Here is a 14,434-nt window from a genome sequence, read left to right as displayed (position 1 = left end):
ACAGATTAATAAGAGCCTATGGTCTTAATGTATACAATAAGTTAGAATTTCGCTTCGGATCCCATTTTAAGTTAATTCACTATATGAAAAGTCATATTTGACCATGTCTTTCCACCGGGGTAAATCTTTAGCAGAGGATGTGTAAATGTGGTGAGTATGAGACGAAGTGACACCTTTGACATAAATTACCTCCTGTGATCTCTCCCCTGGGGTTGTATGCGGTCAAAAGTGTCACTTCGTCTCATACTACCCCTTGACAGAGTTGGTAGTTAGGTGGGTCACAGGTTGGGTGAAGGTGGGTAAATTTGACTTTTCGTATAGTGATTATCACCGATGACTTCATTTGAATAAAACTGAAATCTCGCGAGATTGCCAAAGCGAAATATCGTTTTCATCTCATTCAGATATTTCGTTTGTTTATTTATTGGCAAACCGATGAGAAAACATCGCAGATAAATGAATATATCTGAATGAGGACTGCGCCAGTCTACATGACTTACTGTTGTCCGTGTTGTGGCTCAAGTGAATATTAGACACAAGAAACGACAGAATAGACAAGACGTAGGTTGAATTTAAAGTTAATTTGTGTATTTTTGATAGGTATTGGCAAGGGCATAGGTAGTTTTTCTACTCATGAAACAAGCACATAGTCGCGCGTTTTCCTTATAGGAGGAACCATATCCAGAGTTAAGTCATACCATAAATATGTAGTTTTGTTGTTGCTACATGGTTTCCAGTGTTTAGATATTCTCCCAACAGAACCACCAAGGTGGATATGCATTTTATTCATCATACATACCTTGCAACAGGTGAAAATAACATTGTCATGGGACCTATAGGCCTATTTATAAATATATTTTACAACAATGTCAAGAACAAACCGCTTGTAAAAAGAAAATTGAAAAGACTTGACGTGTGCATACATGAGCGTGGAAATTGATATGGCGTGAAGAAAAAAGAAAAGAAAAAGCGCAAATTGTCTGCGAGGGCAGACACTTTCACGTTCACTGTCTGTTAGTAAGTTTATTCGTCTAATTTCTTTTATATTACAAGCTACGATAAACATCGCCGCCATAATCCGCGAAGCTACATGAAGCGCGCAAATAAAGAATAATTCATGACGTCACAAATAGACTAATGGAAGACTATAACTTCAGGAAAACAATTCTATGTTTCGAGCAGGTTTTGCAACCGAGCGTAACACACACACACACACACACACACACACACACTCTCTCTCTGTCTGTCTGTCTGTCTGTCTGTCTGTCTGTCTGTCTGTCTGTCTGTCTGTCTGTCTGTCTGTCTGTCTGTCTGTCTGTCTGTCTGTCTGTCTGTCTGTCTGTCTCTCTCTCTCTCTCTCTCTCTCTCTCTCTCTCTCTCTCTCTCTCTCTCTCTCTCTCTCTCTCTCTCTCTCTCTCTCTCTCTCTCTCTCTCTCTAAAAGACACCCCGATGAATGTACGGGCACTGGGTTGTAGCATGGCGGAGGTAGTCTGTCTCCGATCGCCTTTTCACAATTTATGGACATGACCAAAATAATCAAAACCACAATTATAAGAAAAAGGGTGAAAAGAGGCAAGACCGTTAGTGACGAGTTATAAGATACCCTTTAAAGCCTCTCTGACGATTCCTGAAAATAAATACACAGAAAATGCTATTTTCATTATTTAAACCATTGTTTGTGTATGTTTGTGCATTCTGTCTATTTTGCATATTTGATAGGTTTTTGAGATGAAGGAAAGACGAAGTAATTTGATGATTGTTTATGTAGTGTAAATGACCTTTAGCAAGTGACGTCATTTCAGTACTCCACTTGAATATAACGACAGAGAAAATTTCACTGACATTATCTTGGCATCTATAACATTTTACTCTCAATTTTGAGTTTACTCTCTCAACTTCATTTATCAAAAACATCATAATCACGTTAATCTTTTCTGCACGTCGCATATTTTGGGAATGCGATTATATCTGTCTGTCTGTCTGTCTGTCTGTCTGTCTGTCTGATGCGATGTGATATCCAGAACACTTGGGTGCAACCATCGAAGCACTTTACACACGATTTCTTTTCCAAAGGCATTAAATTTTATGTTTTGGCCAAAACTGCCAATAAAATTATATCAGCAGGGGACAGGGGAGAATAGAAAGGGTGTATAGCTTTAAGTGGAATTTAAGAGAAATGTATTTGATTATTTAAAGAAGTGTATGGTCGCGATCGGTGGGCAAAGACTATGTAGACTCTAGTAATCTGAACCACATATAGCTTTATTTTACTTGAACGTATTTGTCGTGCAAACGAGACGAATTTACAACCCTAGCCTCTATTTTGAATTTTATCGTGAAAAGTGACCGCCTTCCTCAATGTTATGAACATTTCATGTGTTTCTCATCCTTTCCTTTTTCTCATTGGCTTCTTTTCTTGTCTATTTTACACGATACAGACTCACGCTGGTATATCATGTATTCATCATATCCACTGATGTTATACTAAATTATGCAAAAACACAGACAACAAATGAAGCTATGATTGCAAGTTTGGCCCTACCCATGTTGTTGTAATCATTTATCGAATGTAACAGAATATATAAATGAAGGAATACGTTGTGATACAATAATGGAATCACTTGAGAACTTATCTATTAGGACTTTAAAGGCTGTCAAGTATATTTTTAGCTAGAAGTAAATACCTCTAACAAAATACTATGATAACAAAACATATCAATGTAAAATGTTGTCACGTATAATATTAGCTAGAAGTAACTACGTCTATCAAAATACCACAATAGCAAAAGATATTAACTGTTAATGCACAAGTACAACAGTAAAGATGGTCTCAGAATCAAATAGTCTTAGATTCGGCCTCATATAGTCTTATGTTCGAAAAATCACGATGACACCAAGCAAGAAATGATAATGTTGTGGCTACATAAAATGTTCCCTCTTCACACTCACTTGATGGAAGATGTGATGTCTCAGCTTGTACGGGAAACTTATCTGAAAATCATTTATAAAAATTTGTCACCGAGACATTTGTGAGAGGTCAAAGTTCAGCTGAACTCATTGTACGGTTTGTTAAAAACCTTTTCTTTTTGTTTCTGTAGAAGACTAACTCGGGGATTTGTTTGTACTGATCATACATCGAGGAAAGCAGCAATTGCAAGTTTTGAAATGAACAATAGAAAAAAAAATCTTCGAAAAACTGTGAATTATATATTTGGAAACCCTATTAGCATTCTTTCGTCTTATGTACACTCATAACTAACGATATTTTTAGGACAATTCTCTTAAATCAAACTAATTTTTAGTACTCATAATAACCTGTTAATTTTTATGTTAATGCAATTAGTACTTATACAGTCTCTGTTTTGATGTGACGAATGAAACCCAGTCCCTGTTATTGGAATAAAATAATAATATAACAAACAGTTCATTATAAAAGGTGTAAAACCGGTTGTTTCCTGTGAGTTTTGAGTTGTAAATATATGAAAAGATGTTACGCTATTATTTAGCGCCATACCCTGCATCGATAGGAATGGTTGTACCAGTTATCTGGTCAGCAGCAGGAGAACACAGAAATGTTGCTAATTCACTGATCTATGGAGAGGAGATAGATAGATAACGTCATAGAACCAATGTGTTAAATATCAAAACATCCCGAATCTTCACTCGTTTATTCAATGTAAGAAGTTTTAAGTAGGTTGGTTTGATGTTGATGGGTTATTGGTAGAATATAATTCTTGAACACAAGAATTGTAAGAAAAGTGAGTTGCAGGGTTATCTAAAGTGAAATAATAGAAATTTTAAGATAAAGTTCAGCGTGGCTCTTTATACAGACAATTTGAAAAGTATTTTCCAACAGCGTCAAGATACATGTTTATACCCTTACAAGAGATGTCCAAACATTAGAAAAACGAATTTGACATTTTAAACCTGTCTTATAAAGAACGGTATTATTCTGGTATGGCATTCAATAATATCACAGAAGACAACATTACTATTGTATTAAGTGGTGGATTCGAAGTAATGTTAGATTGACGATACCCTGAATACAAAGTAAGGAAACGTTACAATCCTACTTACCTGATCGGTTTCTACGTATTTGCCGGATGGGTTTAGCGCCGCAAGAAATTGTTTCTTTACAGGAGGAGAAAAAGGACAAGGAAATTAAAAACCTCTTGAATTATAAATTTAATTTGTTAATAAAAATAATGCTTAGTCCTTACTCAAGTGATTTATGCAAATTTACCTTTTACATTTTGTACTGATTGAAATATTACTCCATTGACATTCGTAGACAACAACCTATGTGTAAAGTTTCATATCGGTTTTTGACATCAAGTACATCTGTTGTCTCCAAATGATATTTTCTCGAAGTTAACAAATGCGATTTTAATAGCAAAGTATGTTAACAGTGATATTGTAAAGTCAAAATGGTGAATATTGGAGTAGTCATATTTCTCATTATAAAAAAAACTTACAACGAACATATTGCTATCTATAATTATTTAATAATATGATATATAATGCTATCCTAGGCATATACACTGGCACACAAAGACGTAGTTAGTCAAAAGGGCAGGGTTTCACATCACAAAATGATGTGGTATCGCTCATTTATAATGAAAGCAATTCATCATACTTACTTCCATCTCTTCTTCGGGGATTCCAGCCTTCATGGCGAGCTCTCTGACTTTGTTTTCGTAAACTGTAATTATAGAGACAAAACAAACAAACGTCAAGATGAGTTATTTCGTTGTACATTGTCTGTCCAACCAGTAGGAGAGGAGGTACAGATCGATAAGATAAGATGGATAAGACCTAGATACATTCTAAGTTACAAAAGAAAAGGGGTGTTTCTCAATTATGTAAAGCATATTATAATCATATCACAATTCTTATTTAAATGTGTCATGAAGTTTCACGTCCCTAGTCATTTTAGATATTTGATTGGATTGAAGTTCATAACACTTAATTTGCATATAATGACGTGATATTCAGATTGTCATCTCCGCGTACTGACGCTCATTACTTCTTAAGAAATACATAAAAAATACTATTAAAATATTCTTATGACAGGTGATACCGACTTATGACCCATAAGATTCTATGAAATCGTAATAACGTCTGTTTGACATCAACCCGTCAATGACGTAGGTAGACATTTTGTCACCCACATCCGCATAGCATAAAGTCTTTTTTGTCTTAAGTTATGTACCTTCAGCTTGAACTTGACTTTACAGCTAACAAAGGCTTTACAAATACAACCAGAGATGAATTTCAAATTCTCATTGTTCTCTCCAATAATAGCTTTCACCATTGTTTCATCAGTTGCCTTCTTTTGTTATCCATGTTTTATTGTGTCAATTTGGAACACTGTTCTTTGTATCTAAACTTGTGAAATTGGTTTTGATAAAGTGCTGGGTTAAAGACAATAGTGTCCGAACGCTTACTAGGTACAAAATACTTTAAGGTCAATTTTATCTTAGGAGTGTATGTGACAATACATACATACATACATACATACATACATACATACATACATACACACACGTACGTACGTACGTACGTACATACATACATACATACATACATACATACATACATACATACATACATACATACATACATATTTTCTTTATTACCTACTAATTAAATTTTACATTTGTAGACAAAATAAAATAATACAAGTTTTGAGGTAGGTAAATGGAGACAGAAAAATAGCTACTTGCTAGTCAAGCCTGTCTCCTTAAAAATAAATACATGACAAAGTATAAAGAGGGCAGTAAAAAAAACTACATACGTGTGTATGTATGTATGTATGTATGTATGTATGTATGTATGTATGTATGTATGTATGTATGTATGTATGTAGTTTTTTATTCATATTTCCCTCCTCTCCATCAGGAGAAGATACCTCCGACCAATAATTACATTATATAATTACATACATACATACATACATACATACATACATACATACATACATACATACATACATACATACATATGTATACCCAGGCGGGCTTGGTGATACGTACACACATGATTACTTGACTAGGATTATTGAAATGTCAAATTGTAATGATGGTTGAAAATAACAGAAAGAAAAAGAAATGAAGTGACAAATCTATTAATTGTTCGAAGGTTGAGGTCATAATTAATATCAGAAAACTTACTGGTTGTTTTTACAAGAGCTGGACAGATGGCATTACATGTCACTCCTGAACCTAGAGTTTCCAATGCAACTACCTGTTAATTAAAACACAAAATATAATATTTATATATAATGAATTCCTCTGTAAGACGAAACCATATCCATATAAAAACAAACCAATATAGATCTGTTGGTTTAACTAGCAGAGACTGGCTGACCTCCTTATATCACTAATTTTAAGCTTGTAAACAGTCGGAGAGAGAGAGAGAGAGAGAGAGAGAGAGAGAGAGAGAGAGAGAGAGAGAGAGAGAGAGAGAGAGAGAGAGAGAGAGAGAGAGAGAGAGAGAGAGAGAGAGAGAGAGAGAGAGAGTTACAATAACAACATCACCTATATCGGACAACACACTGAACGAACCTTTGTGAGACCATTCAATCCATGCTTAGCTACCGTATAGGGTCCATTTGTGGCATATGCAGCCAGTCCTAAGATTGAACTGATGTTGATTACCCGTCCCCATGCTATGCGAATACAGAAATGGAAAGATGCAAAAAGATATCATGAAATAACCATGGCAAATATATCTTCTTTAAAGAGATCTAGACATGTGATACTTGTACATTATAGAAGGAGGTAACCATTTCAGATCCTGTATATCTTTCGTATTCTAATTTGAAATTATACGTACCAAGGTCTAAATAGGTTTGATGCACATTGCTGATTTCTATAAATTTCTAATCGATAGCATTTGAATATTGAATATTTTAATCTGGAAGGGACAACTTGGTAAAATAAATTGAATTGAACTTAGAAAACGAGAACATAACATACCACAATAAAATACAATAGCTAACAATACAGTACCTGAGGTACATGTTTACAATAAATGATAGCATGTTTCTGGTTAGGACCATGGATATAGTCCACTTGGGAGTAATCTAGTCCATGATCCCGGCTAAAAATGGAATGATAAATACACTAACAGCATACAAACATCAAATAAGATGTTATTGTTGTTGTTGTTGTTGTTGTTGTTGTTGTTGTTGTTGTTGTTGTTTTCGTTGTTACAATGTAATTCTGAAAGTAACAAGGTCTAAATATGTTTAATGGACATTACTATAAATTTCTACTGATTGAAATAAACTTGAGTAGAGAAATGGCAACTTAAAACAAAATTTTAATAATAATTTTAACTTAAAAAAGCTTTTACAGTTATCTAACCTTTTTGTTTCATGTTCGCCAAGGTCAACTGCGTTAGATAAAAGGCAGCTGTTAAATTAACTCGAAGGCACTTTTCAAAGTCGTCAATGTTTATTTCTTCAATTGGATTAAACTCAACCGCCATACCTGTGAATTTGCAAAATAAAGAAAATACATATGCAAATAAGCTATGTTTCATCTGAATATTTCAAAGTCGGTGACTTAAGCTTCAAATACTTTTGCTGTGGGAGTACTGAATACTCATGGTCTTGATATCAGAATGAACCAATCATGTGTTTTCGTATGTTATGATGTTGATAAGTATTCGGTAGAATGATTTGCCTTATTAGGAGGGGGATTCAGATCTGAAATCATATCATATCACATTATTATCAGAATTGTAAACACCACGAGCAGTCTTTTGTACCCGCTAAGGTGTTGACTTAACTGAATTGTACACATGTATATACCACTTTATCAGAATAGATGTACTTACCTGCATTATAGACAAAGTATATACACTCCTTCAGAATAGATGTTCTTACCTGCATTATTGACAAGTATATCCACTCCATCAGAATAGATGTACTTGACATCTTCGTGCAGTTTCTTTGTTGAAGTCAAGTCACTCAGATCAGCTGAGATATAATGAGTTGGTATTCCATATTGTCTGACAAAAATGTAAAACGGATTGAGAGAGGAACGGATGTCATTAGTGAAATACGTGAATTAGTCTGTTGTATATGATTGCATGTTTTGTGACAAGGAGCATTCAATTGTCTTAATAATTGTACATAGTTAGTCAAGCCGGTCGACTTCAGCAGTGGAATATCTAAACACCTATGTAAGACTGATTACAGAATATAGTACGACAAAAACGAAATGTTTTATCTTTACTATAGTATCAAACTTGGAAATGTGTCGTAAATTTGTTTCTTGAATATATTGTTCATAAGGGAAGATTGCATGTCGGAAACGCCTCAGTAAAACCAAACTACGGATAACCCGAGTTCATCAATAGGCAAGTCTGGTTGTTGACAATCTCTAAATCTGTTTGCAATGTCAACTGTAATAGGATTATAAAAGTTGTAACAGCTGATAACGTCCCTTGAGTCAAACGATTCACTCCTTGAAAGTAACCTTGCACTCGGAACTACAGTTTTTCTCGTTCCATAGTTAGTTAAATATTTTTTGAAAAACTAAGCACAGAGATACTTAAATAGCAAATTCCCATATCTGATGTCCATATACCACATGTAACATCGTCAATGTACGGTGCACGATGTATCCTAATGTTATGATCGTGATTGGATCGTGACCTTTCTCACCCAAGCCAGTTGTGCCCCGTGGTGGAGTAGCACACTCACTATAGTACTTGCACACATTCGGTCGACAGCATTTTAGTCTTGACCTAGCACCTGTACTAGCAACGACTCAGGCTTATCAGATGTAATTACAAAAAGCAAACACTTAGTTATAGTAATGAGCTGATAAGGATTGATAAGAAAGTGCAAGAATTGCACTTTGCTGGTAAAGGCGATGTTCCCCTCATGGATACACAATCTTCTTATGGAATTTCTTTAACTTTTTAACCATGTACAAATCACCACTAAAGATAAAATTATTCGATAAACACTGCACCATTAAAAGAGGAAACAATTATTCACAATGCAACTACATCATGTACATGCTTTATTACATAGACGACGACACACAACACAGACATCAAACGATACAAAAACAATATGGCAGACACCAAACCGCAGCATGCTCTGCTCGAACCGTACATAATTGCCACTGAGAGCGCTATGCTCAATCCCCATTATAAGGTCATCTCAGTAGAAACACATTAACATACACTTCAAGTTCCATCTTTAATTTATTTCCATGTTCAGGTTGTCGGCTGCCAGTTAGTATAAGAGAACACCCTCTCCGTGCAAGACTTCGGGCTATCGCTATCCCAATTCCTCCAGCGTCGCTAGATCCAGTTACCAGGGCAACTTTACCATGATGTGTATCAGAATGATTCTGTAAATAAATGAGAACTGTACATAAAGAATTCTTGAGTAACCTACATTACAAACCCGTAGAAAAGCTGCTAGACTTACGAATCTATACAAAATCAGAAAAGGTGAACTGTATGTCACTGCAGCTAAGAAACGTCTTTCACCAACTAGAGTACACGACTCCATCCAGCTGGAAAACACCTTGATTCAAAAACTGAAATTTTCAAGAACTCATTTTTCACCAGAACAATCGTTGACTGGAATGAACTACCGGATACCCTCTTCTGTCATTGAATCGCCTTCGACATATTCATTCAAGACAAGACTTAGAGATCAGTAGTATTCATACTTTAACCCTTAACCCCCAGTTACGTGATACTCCTAAGGAGGCGGTGCCAATTACAAATGTAATTATCCAGATCCAGATCCAGATCCAGATCCTGATTGATTTCCTCAGACAGAGTTACCCTAAAATGCAGCTACCGTTGCTGTAATTTGAGAGCACTATAGCAATGTTCTGTAGTGGTCCGTGCTCTAATCAAATATTCAATTCTTGTTTTGCTACACCATTATGTTGGTTAGGGGTCATCGTAAAGGTCATTCAAGGAAACTGGTGTTAGCTTACCGTTGAACTTGTTAATCCTCTCACTACAAGGTACAGACTTTTTAAATCTCTTCCTGACGTGATGTATCTTGAGAGAGACATTTTAAACAAATCGTAACACTAGAATTTGTTATATACAGGTAAAACCAGACTGTAGAGTGACCTAAATGCATACGTAATATTATGTATGGTTATCCTATGGGGTGATGGGTAGTTCACAGAATTATGGTCTAGTAAACGAGGTCGCAAAGCATAACTTATGGCCATTTTCTAAACTTGTGCAATTGTTCATATTGATAAGAGAAATATGTATGTATGTATGTATGTATGTATGTATGTATGTATGTATGTATGTATACATGCATGCATGCATGCATGCGCATGCATGTATGTATGTATGTATGTATGTATGTATGTATGTATGTATGTATGTTTGTATGTATGTATGTATGTATGTATGTATGTATGTATGTATGTATGAACAATGTATGTATGTATGTTTGTAATTATGTAATGTAATTATTGGTCGGAGGTATCTTCTCCTGATGGAGCGGAGGGGAATATGTCATAGACCAATATTTGACTATTTAATATTTAGGCAATTTCGTTTCCTTGTCTGAAAGTATTTTTAATTCACTTGTAAAATTGAGCTATTTAACCAATAGTTTTAACCCTGGCTCTTATAGATTGACAGTAGACTACTAGGCATTGATTACATTTTGTGAACAGTCGAGTGTAAATATAATCTCATGGTTTTGCCACAGAATAGATTATTGAGAGCATAGTAATGTATACGATAAGTTAGAATTTCGCTTAGGATCCCATTTTAAGTTAATTATCACCGATTACTTCATTTGAATAAAGCTAAAATCTCGCGAGACTGCCGAAGCTCGCATGATTGTAAAATATCGTTTTCGTTTCTCAGTCAGAGATTTCTTTTGTTTATTTATTGGCAAACCGATAAGAAAACGCCACAGATAAATGAATATATCTGAATGAGGACTGTGCCAATCTGCATGACTTGCTGTTTTCCGTTTTGTGGTTCAAGTGAACATTAGACAACAATTGCAAATAGGTGACAGAATAGACAAGATGTACATTGAATTTAGTAATTTCAAGTTCATTTCTGTATTTTTGATAGTTATTGGCAAGGGCATGGGTAGTTTTTCTAGTCAAATTCGTGTGCATGAAATATGTACACAGTCTTGTGCAGAGTTTGCGTTGTTTGGCTGTTGAATTTGCAAATAAACGTATATTTAAATTCATGTGTTACATATTTCTGTAGTATACGCACGAGCCACAGACGCCACCATAATCCGCGAAGCGACACAAAGCGCCCAAAAAGGAAAGAATAATTATTCATGACGTCACAAATAGAATAATGGAAGATTACAAGTGCAGGTAAACAAATGAATTCTTTGTTTAAAGCAGGTTTTGCAACCGAACGATTTCTGTACTAGCATACTTGTAAATATGAATCGAATGCTGATTGTTTTGATACTCGTGTTATTACAGTTGGTGTTGAGTAAAGTAAATGAAATATTTTCATCCAGAAAACATTTAAGGTACATTTAACCAAGAAAACTTTCAGTTCGAAATTGGAAATTGTTCTACGTATACATGATATTGAATAAATCATAAACCCTCCACGAAATTATTTCTCTCTCTCTCTCTCTCTCTCTCTCTCTCTCTCTCTCTCTCTCTCTCTCTCTCTCTCTCTCTCTCTCTCTCTCTCTCTCTCTCTCTCTCTCTCTCTCTCAGGTGTATTTAACAATAGTGCCGTTGTAGCTGTTGTTGACACCGAGGAGAAGGAACAAGAGGGTAGAAGTACAAATAGTAAAGGTCCAATCCGTAGATTTTTTCGTCGGATTGGTAAAGGATTGCGAGGGATATTGTGGGCGAAAATCAAAACATTAAAAGAAAGTAGAAGAGCATAGTGAGGAATGTATCCATGGCGACGAACCCAAGCATAATAATGAAGTGAGTATGATGCCAAGGACGATGTCGTCTCGATTTTCGGCAATGTTAATGGGGAATACTACATTTAACTACGACGAGAAGGGGAACTCAATGGCACAGTGGTGGAATACTTTTTGAGAATACGAAATCAAGTCAACTTTAAATTTGCTTGTATTGTATTGTATTGTATTGTATTGTATTGTATTGTATTGTATTGTATTGTATTGTATTGTATTGTATTGTATTGTACTACTTATGTGAACGTATATGTAGAGTGTAGAGTGAAGACGCACATTAATGCCCCGTAGTGCTCCTCTTCCGGTTGGAGTATAGGCTTTTACGAGAGATTAATTAGCTTAGAGGTTGAAGTTACCTAAAAAATGGCATGAACAAAACGTTACTCAAAAATCGCTGTTCCTTTGAAACATATTCAATCTTGAAACCCAGTCTAATAAATGTAATGCATTTGCTAAATTATTTGTAGTTTTAAAAGATTAAACCCTTTCTTTCGATTGAACCACAGACTTTGATATACACGACGTGTGCTTTGACCCATGGGACAAACTCGGCACCGGTGCTTTTGGTACAGTATACGAGAATTGACAGGAATAAGAACTTGATTCGCCATGAAATGCTTTAATAGCACAAAAACCTTCCCAGCTGAAAATGAAATAATAATCATGAGGTGAGTTTTCAATTTTACATATCTTCACACATTAAATGAGTAGTAAAAAAGTTTGACAAACACCCACACCGTTTTATACTTTCAAAGCGAAATACATCATTATTTAGAGAGTCACATGTGAACGTAATTGTACAAATTTGTACACGATTTCAGGGTTTATAGGAACATAAGAATATATATGTACTTGGCACTGATACAAATACATGTAATTTCAACATATTGCTAAACTCTTGCAAACATATTGTTCTACGTGTGTACGTTGTGTGTCTCTTCTTGAAAATGTTTACTAAGCGTAGACTGAGTTCCTCCGCTCTCAGTTATTTTACATGGGTCATTATTAGTATATCATTGACCACATTCTTATGACTACTAGTATTCTGTTTCTAGTAAACTTCGACATCTCCAGTATGAGAACATAGTCAAGGGTTGTGGTGTTTGCAATGACCACATCTTTGGTACGACTCTGGAACTTGCAAATTGAATGGATCTCGAGAAGTTGGTATACCGAATAAGAGATCCTGTAAGTTGTGATAATTGTAATCAAAATGACATTTGTCATATAGTTTGTAAGTATAAATATTTTTTTCTGGGAATTACGCAAACGTGAACGTTAGGTGAGATACTGCATGACTACCGAGGTGTTGTGCATGATTTCCTACTTTACCAAAGTCAATGAAGTCTGCGGAACATCCTCTATCATAATCTAAGGGAACAAGCAGAATTTACGACAGCGGAGGGGGGGGGGGGGCTGCGGAGAAAAGGGGGCATGAAAAAACGGGGTACGAAGGGGAGTGGCAGGAAAGTGGCGGCACGAACTATTTTGCTGATTATTTGAACAGTGCACTACTGTTCTCTTGGAGTGGTTGTAATGTTAACGTCACCAATACATGTTAAATACTGTTACTTAACATAATAATAATGTTGGTGGTTTGCAGATGTCGTTAGTTGAGAAAATTAAACTGTTGGTAGCATTTGCTAATGGCGTTTCAGCTCTACATGAGTTTGGAATAATTATTACATCAAACCAGATAATATCTTGGTATGTACCAAATACAGAATACAGTATCAAATAGTCTACGACAAAAATGACATGTTATACATTGTACTTCTTGAAAATAGAGACTTTTTTATTTCGATCTTTTATTCTTCTTTGTGCAAAGTTTAATATCTTTTACCCAGATTTAATTCTGATGCTACTTTCTTATATCTGGCATCTATTCTGTATGTAAACATTTTTACTCTCAATTTTGAGTTTACTCTCTGAAGTTCATTTATCAAAAACATTATAATCACTTCAATCTTTTGGGAATGTGATTATATATCTGTCTGTCTGTCTGTCTGTCTGTCTGTCTGTCTGTCTGTCTGTCTGTCTGTCTGTCTGTCTGTCTGTCTGATACGATGTGATATCTAGAACACTACTAAGGGTGCAACCATAGATGCACTTTGCACACGATTTCTTTTTCAAAGGCATTAAATTGTATGTATTGGCCAAAACTGCCAATAAAACTATATCAGCAGAGTGGGCAGGGGAGAATAGAAAGGAATCGGTAGTGTGTATAGCTTTGAGTGGAATTTACGAGAAATGTATTTGAGAAGTGTATGGTCGGTGGGCAAAAACTATGTAGACTCTAGTAATCTGAACCACATATAGCTTTATTTTACTTGAACGTAGTTGTCGTGCAAACGAGACGAATTAACAGACGAATTAGCTTCTATTTTGAATTTACCTCTACCAAAATACTATGGTAGCAAAACGTATCAATGTAAAGGCTGTCACGTATAATATTAGCTAGAAGTAACTACATCTACCAAAACACCACAATAGCAAAA

General features: G+C 35.3%; 1 protein-coding gene across 1 annotated transcript; it reads right to left on the bottom strand.

Moving 5' to 3' along the window:
- Window positions 1-3,394: 3,394 nt before the first annotated feature.
- Window positions 3,395-10,118, bottom strand: LOC144437213 (D-beta-hydroxybutyrate dehydrogenase-like). The gene is made up of 9 exons (XM_078126108.1): window positions 9,982-10,118; window positions 9,209-9,378; window positions 7,896-8,020; window positions 7,372-7,497; window positions 6,568-6,671; window positions 6,175-6,247; window positions 4,642-4,703; window positions 4,079-4,132; window positions 3,395-3,592 (listed from the first exon to the last, which is right to left on the bottom strand). Exons 1-9 carry the CDS (start codon window positions 10,060-10,062, stop codon window positions 3,500-3,502), a joined length of 888 nt encoding a protein of 295 aa, XP_077982234.1. The 5' UTR covers window positions 10,063-10,118; the 3' UTR covers window positions 3,395-3,499.
- Window positions 10,119-14,434: the final 4,316 nt, after the last annotated feature.

This window comes from Glandiceps talaboti, chromosome 7, assembly GCF_964340395.1.
Source record: "Glandiceps talaboti chromosome 7, keGlaTala1.1, whole genome shotgun sequence".
In the NCBI taxonomy this organism is placed as follows: Eukaryota; Metazoa; Hemichordata; class Enteropneusta; family Spengelidae; genus Glandiceps; species Glandiceps talaboti.
Note: the sequence above shows the minus strand (reverse complement) of the source record. Positions and strands in the feature narration are given on the sequence as shown.